The 9886-nt window shown below is 40.2% G+C and overlaps 1 protein-coding gene across 1 annotated transcript; it reads left to right on the top strand.

Annotated features, from left to right (window-relative positions):
• Positions 1–623: 623 nt before the first annotated feature.
• Positions 624–9479, top strand: leng8 (leukocyte receptor cluster (LRC) member 8). Its single transcript, XM_029128615.3, has 15 exons — positions 624–1014; positions 1477–1609; positions 1928–2065; positions 2420–2497; positions 2582–2990; positions 3096–3267; positions 3350–3520; positions 3794–4042; positions 4131–4292; positions 4439–4733; positions 4904–5005; positions 5102–5170; positions 5247–5376; positions 5469–5676; positions 5779–9479. The coding sequence occupies exons 1-15, from the start codon at positions 974–976 to the stop codon at positions 5939–5941; spliced, it is 2520 nt and encodes an 839-aa protein (XP_028984448.1). The 5' UTR covers positions 624–973; the 3' UTR covers positions 5942–9479.
• Positions 9480–9886: the final 407 nt, after the last annotated feature.

Raw genomic sequence — 9886 nt, forward strand, 5'->3', positions numbered from 1 at the left:
GAGAGACTCTCTGACAGGAAATTACTTCCTTCTCTGTAACACACACACACACACACACACACACACACACACACACACACACACACACACACACACACACACACACACACACATCCTGCAGCTGTATATGGAGGAAAGCAGAGGGAAAATGTGTGTAGGCTTCTACAACCACTGATCTTAACTTAAATTTGAGCTTTAATAGAAGAAACAATACATTTAAAAAATGTTGAGCTGAGCTGGTGAAATACATCATAAATAGTGATGTAGTAATAGTAGAAAATACTGAAACTACTACTACTACTACTACTACTACTACTACTACTACTACTACTACTAATAATAATAATAATAATAATAATAATAATAATAATAATAATAATAATAATAATAATAAACAAGTTTTTTGCCCTTTACTATTTTTTAACTATGACAATATTTTTGCCATGCTTTGCTCTCAATGCATTCGGGCCCGATGCCTATGATTGACATGATGAAACCGGAATACATTTCTGACTATAACTAATGCTCGGCATTTGATTGGCCAAGCTTTGAGTGGGCGGGGCTATGCCTGCGAGACCCAACAACGGGGCACAAGTAATCGCAAACGGCAAAACGTCATTTCAGTTACTTCACTGCCATTTTGTATCGCTACAGTCTGGTCAGACGAAGTTGGTCGTGAAGGAAGAAGGAAGCATCAAATGCGGTTTTCGTGCTATACGTTAGCTGAATTTTCATTTTAAGTGTGGTCTAGTTTGACTTTTGGGATAGATAACGTCCTTAGTGGTCGATTTAGCGTTTTTCTTGTAAACACACAGTTGACCTCCGTGTTGGACTTCATCTTGTTTACATTAGCTTTCCTGTAGCAGCGCCGCTAGCAGACGCTAACGACCTTACTACAGCTAGCTTAGCTAGCCTACACCAACTGCCCTGGCGTTAGCTTAGCCACCTAACGCAAGCATCAATCTGTGCCGAAATGGCGGCCAACGCGACACAGGCAAATCCTACATCTAACTGGTAGGTCGCAACTCCTGCTTATAAAAATGCACACATTGCGATATGATAGTAGGTACTACTTGTATATATGAGCGCTATAGCATATATCAGTATATATGAGAAAGCTATAGCTATCATTTCACTAATGTTAGCTCAGGATGTTGACAAGTGTTAGCACAGCTCAGCTAAACACAGGCCCAGGCAATTTTTTTAGCATTAACTTTTCAATGTTATCCAATTCAAATGCGTTATTGACGATAGTTCACATACACCAGATAAATAATTTGTGATTGAATGTAAGTGATTTAGCTGATCTAAAGGGCGTCTACCAACTAAAAAAGGAATAAAGCCAATGTGGTGTTAGCTACTTATATTGTTACGTGTGAAATTGGTTGGTGTTGGGGTAAATTTGACTAGTGTCATGCTAAATTGACATTATGTCTCTAAATATCGATACTTCACTAATTAACTTCTTTTGTTCAGGTCCTATGGTTCTGCTGGAGATGGACAGGTTCACGAAAACCCAGAATGGGAGAAAGCGAGGCAAGCTCTGGCGTCCATAAGCAAGAGTCAGAGCTCTGCCAAGACCACTCAAGCCAGTCGAACCATAGCAGAGGTTTGCCTTTATATATTTGTTATAATGGGCAATGACATTCAAATTGAGTTAGCTACAACATAGAATATAAAAAATTAAAATACATAGAACATTTAGAATGAAAGGTCAGGGGTCTAGTGGACAGAATTAGTTGCATACCTAGATATTTATGCTGGCGAAACTTGAACTAGGCTTTGGGTAGGAGGCAGATTGTAATATATTGTAATGAGTTTAACATGTTTTTAATATATTGGATCTGCTTTTAAAACACCGTAATGCTGGTTCAGTCCTGCTGCATTTCCTGTTCCTGCTCTCAGTTCTGATTCTGTGTGATTTCAGGCTGGTCAGTTCCAGCCAGTCGCGACAGACTCTTCTGCTCTTCAGCAGCAACAGCAGTACTATCCATGGTACCAGCAAACTCAGCAACACTATCCTGGATACTCATACCCCTATAACTATTATTATCATATGGCTCCAGTAAGTACAACCATTGATTTTGGTGTCAATACCTTAGTGGAATAACTATTAATATAATACAGGGAGTTGGTTGCATTGACAATTTTGCTCCAGACGGCACAGTGGTTAGAGCATCACGCTCCTGTCGCTCAGGTCACAGTTTCAATCGTCATAAAAGGCATCCGGTACAAAAACTTGCGAAATCAAGCATGCAAATCATTTGCTGTGGCAACCCTTGATGAGATAAGCCGAAAGGAGTTACCTAGTTGCATTGACAATTTTATTACATTAAATGTTCTCACTGGTTTTAAATCGGAAACAGGGTCCTTAATTAAACATGCTAGTCTGGTTGTGAGTGACTTTTTCTTTTTCTAGTTTGGAGCCACCTACCCTCCAAATCAGTATGGTGTACCCCAAGCACCCTATCCAGGAACACCAACTTCTAATGGACAGGTACCAACCTATTGCCTGTTGAGCTTTTATTTTATGGTGATTTTTTTTTCATGTGTCTAATGTGTTCTTTATTTATTTTCATAGCCTCCTCCAGTACCTGGAATGGAAGACCAGTCTCCCACCTACCCTTCTCAGCCCCAGCCCCCACCTCCTGCTACACCTCAGCCACCCCACAGCCCAACCACCTCAGAGAACCCCCCTCCTCCCCCACCCCCACCCATTCCTCCCTCACCCAATTCCCAGTATCCCCCTCCTCCATCACCAAATGCCTACAGTACCAGCAACTCCATGCCCTATCCACCAGGTGACCCCAACCAAATGCAGGTCTATAATCATTCCCAGGGCTATAGCCATGGCTTCCAGGGCCAAAACAGTTATCAGCCCCCTCAGAGTAATTCCCAGCAGCAGCCGGGCCAGTATTTACCAGGGATAGGCAGAGGTGAGGCCAACAAAACCAAAAACCAAGGACAACAACTGTGGCACCGCATGAAACGTAAGGTTTATTCTCTTATGAGGTAGCTAATATACTTGTTTCAGACATATGTTCTTTATTAATCCCTTTAAATATGCTGTAAGCGATGTATTGTTTTCCTCACAGAGGCACCTGGGACAGCTGCTGTAAAGTTTAATATTCCCAAAAGATCTTATCAAGTTCAGTGTTCTCCAGCCTCCAATCAGACCTTTCCTCCGGGCGAGCAGCCTTCGGGACTAAATCCAACTCCTTCATCCCCAGCTACTGCCAGTGCTGCACCTGGAAGTGGTCAGACACGGTAAAAATAGATTCTGTCTCCACACATTTTGTCCTGTTAAATTGTAAATCAACTGTTGACTTACGTTTTAAAATCTTTCAAGGCCCCAGGACTGGCCTCAAGCCATGAAGGAATACGTGCAGCGCTGTTTTACTGCCTGTGAGACCGAGGAGGACAAAGATCGCACAGAGAAGGTGTTGAAAGAAATCCTACAGGACCGATTAAAGGATGGCTCTGCTTACACTATTGATTGGGCTCGTGAAGCATTGCCAGAGTAAGTTTAGAAGTATTTTTTTCCCTGGTCTATTTATATTGATTGTAAGGTTTGATATTTCATTAAGTAACACCATCCCAGCTTTGTTAAACTAAGAAATCAACATTTTCAAATAGGTTTAATTAATAAAATATGAATTATCTCCAAATCCCAAATTGCTTAATTAATTACTTAATTAGTTCATGTCTTTGCATTGTAAGGTTAAACAGACTTGTAAATATTATTTTGATGGCATTAAACAATATGGGTTAAGTATGTTTTTATTTTTTAAAGACTAAAAGCCAAGCAGTCTCGTTGGGAAACTGTGCCACCCCAGAGAGGATCGGATAGCTCAATTAGTCGTGGTGGAAGTACAGCGGCAACAGCTTCTCGAGGCAGGGGAGTTGCACACAGATTAGGCAACTACAGAAATATATTTTCTCAAAGAAGTCCATCTTCAAGTTCTTCCCGTTCTTCCTCCCGGTCACCCTCTCCTTCTCATGGACGTAACCGGGACCGCAGCAGCCAAAGACATAGACGAAGGTAAACCGCTGCTTCTCTCAGATTGTTGTAACCGTAAACATTCATATGTATTGTTTCTAAGTGTTTTCATCTTGTTATATGCTCCCAGTGATTCTGGCTCACAGTCAGACAGTAGTATATCTAGTGACCTACGACCTCAGCGCTCGAGACGAGGTCAAAAAGGAGCACGTGGTCGTGGTAATAACAGGGATAGAGGCCGAGGTGGTGGAGAGAGAGGCCGAGGAAGAGGAAAAGCTAACAGAGGAAGACGGTAAATGAATAACTGTTATTAAATTAAGGCCTGTAAAGAGCTAAATAATTAATGTTTTTGATCAAGTCCTCGTGTTTTTTTTGTTTTTTTATTTAAGAAAGTTTCAAAAGTTTTTAAATAACCTTTTTAATTTTAATTTCTTTTAGCAATGCCGATGATTCCGGTGCAGCTGTTGGGAAAAAGAGGAAAGGTGGGAATGCTGGTCTGGATTTTCATGACCCCAACAGAGAAGCCAAGAAGCAAAGCAGAGCAGCTCGTTTCCATAAGCAACTTCGTTCAGAGCCCCTGGTTCTTTCCATCAATTCTTTGGACCTGCCTGATGGAACACAAGAGGCCCTCAGTTGGGAGGATTGCCCCATTGTGGGAACATGTCAAGACATCACTAAGCCTTACCTGAGGCTTACATGTGCCCCTGACCCCTCCACTGTCCGCCCTGTGTCGGTAAGATGTTCTCTCCTGTCATTTAGTTACAGCCTTGTCACTGTATAAAATCTGCCATGTCATGAAATCACTGTATGGAGTTTATTTCATTATAAAAAGTTGAACATTAACAGGTATACTCTGTATTTTATCATAATCATTTCTCTCTTTCTTGACTTTTGTCTCCCCAGGTGCTAAAAAAATCTCTTCAGGCTGTGAAAGCCCATTGGAAAACTCACCAGGACTACACCTACGCCTGCGAACAAATGAAGTCTATACGACAGGACCTGACGGTTGGTATTGATCACATCAGCTTCTTTGTCTTACTCTTTGTACTCTTATGGTGCTGATAACTAAGAAATGATTTCTGTTTCCCTTCTCCCTCACAGGTTCAAGGAATTCGAACGGACTTTACGGTCGAAGTATATGAGTGCCATGCACGCATTGCTCTGGAGAAGGTTAGCCTGTTTTTCTCTTGTTCGAATTAACAGTAGTTAAAAGTACATGTCCTGAAACTAGGTTTACTGTCCTCAGGGAGACCATGAAGAGTTCAACCAGTGCCAGACCCAGCTGAAGGCCCTGTATAAGGACAACCCATCAGAGAACATAGGAGAGTTCACAGCATATAGATTGTTGTATTACATCTTCACTAAAAACTCTGGTGGTATGTTAACCTGACTTGTTTTTCTGCCATAGCCAGAGACTTATCGCATTCAAGTTTCTCCTTTTTTACAAAGTGTATGAAATGTTTTGCAGATCTGACCACAGAGTTGGTTTATGTCACTCCGGCGTTAAGGGCAGATCCTTGTGTGGCTCATGCTCTAGCTCTCCGTGCTGCCTGGGCATTAGGCAACTATCATCGTTTCTTTAAGCTCTACCTGAAAGCCCCTCGCATGGCTTCATATCTCATTGACAAGTTTGTAGAAAGGGAAAGAAAGATTGCACTTCGGGCCATGGTCAAAACGTAAGTCATGATCCCAGACAGTATTTTTATTTTTTAATTATAAGGCCTTTTAACATGTGTACTAATGATTTTTTTTTTTTTTTAATTTTTGTCTGTCTGCAGATTCCGGCCTGACTTGCCAGTTCAGTGTGTGCAGTCTGCCTTAGGTTTCCCCTGTTTAGAATCCTGTATGACCTTTCTTACTGGGTTAGGTGTCGTCTTTGCCCCCTATGATCCCCAAAAGATAGACTGCAAAACCAGCACAGCCTGTTTGGCTGCCTCCTGAGAGGGTGGGGGGTTAATACATTGTTAAAGGACCGTAACGTGGCCCGTTACATTTTGAATGCATTGCACTTCAGACATCTCTGCAATTTTAGAAGAAAGTGTTTACATTAAACCCTACAGAAAGCCCTTTGAGAAAGCCACATGTTAGCAAGCCCTATGTTTTCAGGCGCAGTAGTGGGCAGACATTTAGACAGTACAACACCCATGATATTTCTCAAAATTCACAATGGCAAAAACAGTTTAGAATTTGGAATTTTCAGCTCTAGGCATCACATAACAGTTAAAAAAAATCAAGTGTCCTCATGGTTCCTTTAACAACGTTGGATGTCAAAGCTAACAGTATTCTGTTATGTTTTTCCTTCCTCAAGTCAACAGCTCCAAGACCTTGAAGATTCAGGGCTTTTTGATGAAAAGGCAGTTTCAAATGGAACAAAGTGAGTTATCCAGTCGCCTGCTGCTGAAGTCAAGTCAAAGTTAGCGTTCCTTCTTAAGAGACTGAGACGACACTGAAAGATGATGCCAGCGCTTTATCTGAAAGAAGAAGAGGAGGTGGTTTGTATGTCCTGCCCTCCATCTGGTTTCCTTGCAGCTAGTAGTTCTTCCTGTTGCTCGGCCTCAACCCTATGGCCTGTGAAAGCGTGGACTAAAGTCGAAAGTTTGCTTCCTGATTTAGAAACGTATTTTATTAGTGATCACAGTTGATGGATGGATGCCCGGCATTAGGAAGAAGTCTTATTCTGACGAGCATTGACTGTGTATGACAAAGGACACAAGCAGTGTCCTCTTGTCGAGTTCATTTTCTGACCCGTCCACAACTTGGAACCTCAGATCTTCAGAGAATGGCCAGAAGCAAAGAGGGAATCTGATTCCAGTGCAGTCCAGTTACCACAGCAACGAGTGCCATCATGAAGTTCACATTTTTTCCTCCCTCATCTGTCAGCATCTAAATTCAGAACTATCCAAGTACAGCTGAAAGTGAGTTGTCTGGTGGAGCACTGAGGGAAACCTACTGCTTCTGCACAAAGGAATAAGTGGTTTGTATGCTACATTTGGCTGCGCTTCAAGGCTGGTAAGAGAAACTTAAAGGACTTTTGTGGAGGCGGATGATCACACAACAGAGATGGTAGCTTACACAACTTTGTTCTGTATTCAATTTTTTTTTGAGACAGCAGTATTGGCCTTCTGACAAAAACACATTATGTAGCTACAAACAGTTTAATAATTTATTTAGATTCATATTGGAAACATATAAATCAATCAGTCAATAGCCATGAAATGTGACAAACTGCTAAAAGATGTCATGCTACTTTTTTAAAACTTTGTTTCACAGGTATATGCTGCTGTCTGAAAATCTAAGTATTTACACTGAAACTACTTTTTAAACTGAAGGCGACTGAGAAAAGACAGGTTTAGTTTTTTCCCAGTAGGCATGAAATTATTTTCAGGAATAAGAACTGCAGTTATAGCTTAACAATTGAAATTGTAGTGGAGTCCTCAGGTTTGATTTGGGTTGATGTCAGTAGGTTTGTGCTTTTCCGCATCTAGTTAATTAGTGGTGGTGCATATTGTCATGACATTGTCAGCTCATAAACACCAGAAACTGTAATTGTCATAATCTTCAACTCCATGTGCTCAGTAATTAGGCCTCTGACAGATTGACCATATAAAAATGCTGATTAACATTGTTCCTTCACAGTATTCATTGTGTTGTAGACATACTAAGCCTGGTGTATTAAGACTATGGTGTAACTCATGGCATTACGCAACAGGCTTCTGTACAATCTACATATTTGTCTACATAGTGTATTTTTGTAAATATTGTACATTGCACTGATTTACTTCTGATTCGGATTTATTTCAATATTCAGAATTAATTCAACATATGGGTAAGTGGGATTCTTTGTCTTGGATTCCATAAAACTCTTAAGACTATTTATGTGAATATGTAAATCTAAACATTGGCAAGTCTGAAGTGATGGTGTGCAGTGCAGATAGTGGGAGAGTTAGGAGTGTTAAATTTTCATGGTATATTGATGTAGTTGTCCCACATTCCCAGATGTTATGCTCAAATTCATGTTATGCACCAGTTGATTGTTGAACATGTCTATCGCATCAACAATCACATCACCACATTTGTCATACTGATAAACCTGGATAATCACATTTGTTTTTGTCTGTTCAGCGTCAGTCGTAAATGCAAACCTTTCTGTGACAATGATCTCAATATGTTTTCTTTTTTCCCCCTCCTCCTCTTCCTGACCCCCTGTCCTCTGCTCTTCCCTCTTCCTGAACCTCTCACACACCACCAGACTTCTCATTCTTCAGCTCGTAGCTCTGCTACACTGCAGGAGCACTTGGAGCGATCAGTGGGTGAACCTCCTCCAGACGCCAGCCAGAGTGAATTGTGAGCAAGTCCAAGCCACACAGCTGATAAAATTCATGGGAGCCTGACATATATTAAAATGTTAATGTCTATTGTGATTTGCTGCTAACCCAACAATTTCACAATGTGTGTTACATGATCCTTAATGTTTAAACAAGAAAACCTGTTTTCTGTGTGTCCAGATGCATTTGAATTTTTTTACAACTGCAACTTTTGGCTGGTGAAATTGGTTGAGATTTTTTTTAGGGCAGCAAAGTAATTAAAGCATTTTGCTTAAACATAATTATGTAATAATCAAATTATATTTGCTTTAGTCATTACAGCCTAGTTCTGAGATCATCTAAAATGTGTCTGGATATACAGACTGTATTTTTCTTCTACACAGTAACTTTTGTTTTTATTTTATTTCTTTTCGTATTTAGGCGATTAAGATTCACTCGACAAGTGCTGGTGTGTGCTCCCAAGCTAAGAGTTAACGTTTGGTTTCCTCCCATGATGAGCTTATTGACTGACCGTTGTATGTTTGGTGTGTGTATAAGGCTTTTTACACAGGGTACAAGTGTGTTGTCTCTGGTGAAACCGCTCAGGAATGTTGCTTAATTTTCATTTACAGTAGAAATTTCACCCCAGACAACTAAAACTCTTTCATTTGGATGTTTTTTTTCCTCCAATGTCATGTTTTCAGTATTTTTTGCTCCCATGTTACTATGTACCTCCATTGGTCTTTGTAATTTCTTCCTCAATATTTCTCACTGATAAAGCTCCCACATTCTTCACTTTGACTCATCTTCAGTTGTTTTTCCCCCTCTTCTCACATCTTACTTTCTCTCCCCTGCATGGTGTCCTCTCCTGAACTTTACTATCGATCTTGAACCAGTATACGTTCTTCTTTTCATTCTTTTATGTTGAGTATGTTTGTGACATTTGCCGTGTGCAACTAGTCACTCTCCCTAGTAAGTATTGTCTGCAGTGCTTTAATAGTTTATGTTGCAGCTCACTAACAACTGAAGCTGAAGGTTTCTGCAATACCACCTCCCTATCCTTCATTTCCTACTCCCCCACAGATCTGACATTATAAACTGCCAATTTGTAAGAGAAGATTGTGTAAATACTGTCTTTTGAAAAAAATCCTAATAAAATTCAACTATACAGAAAATCTTGTGTAAATGTGTTCTAGTGAGGAATTCTGGCTGTGAAGCTAAATAGACATTATTCTTTACTTCCAAGTATTTAAGAAGATAAAAATGTAATATCACAAAACAGACAAGTCAATATTTCAGGAAAATATTTAATTTATGAAAATTATCTAGAGTGAGAGGCACCAGTTACATTAAGATTTGAGAAATTTCAGCCCAGCTGCGGTTAAACAGTTTTGTTAATGTAGCTTTAACTTTTCATCACGGTGAATAGAGTAGTTGGGAAAGTTGGGTGCAATACACATTAAATAAGGAAGTTGATGCAGCATAATATTGAATCAAAGCAGAGAAACGCAAACCCCTTAACTAGCTGTCCACTGTTTGTGAGCATCAAAAGAAAGATATCTATTCAGAGAAAGCAGAGAAG

This window comes from Betta splendens, chromosome 16 (assembly GCF_900634795.4).
Source record: "Betta splendens chromosome 16, fBetSpl5.4, whole genome shotgun sequence".
NCBI lineage: Eukaryota > Metazoa > Chordata > Actinopteri > Anabantiformes > Osphronemidae > Betta > Betta splendens.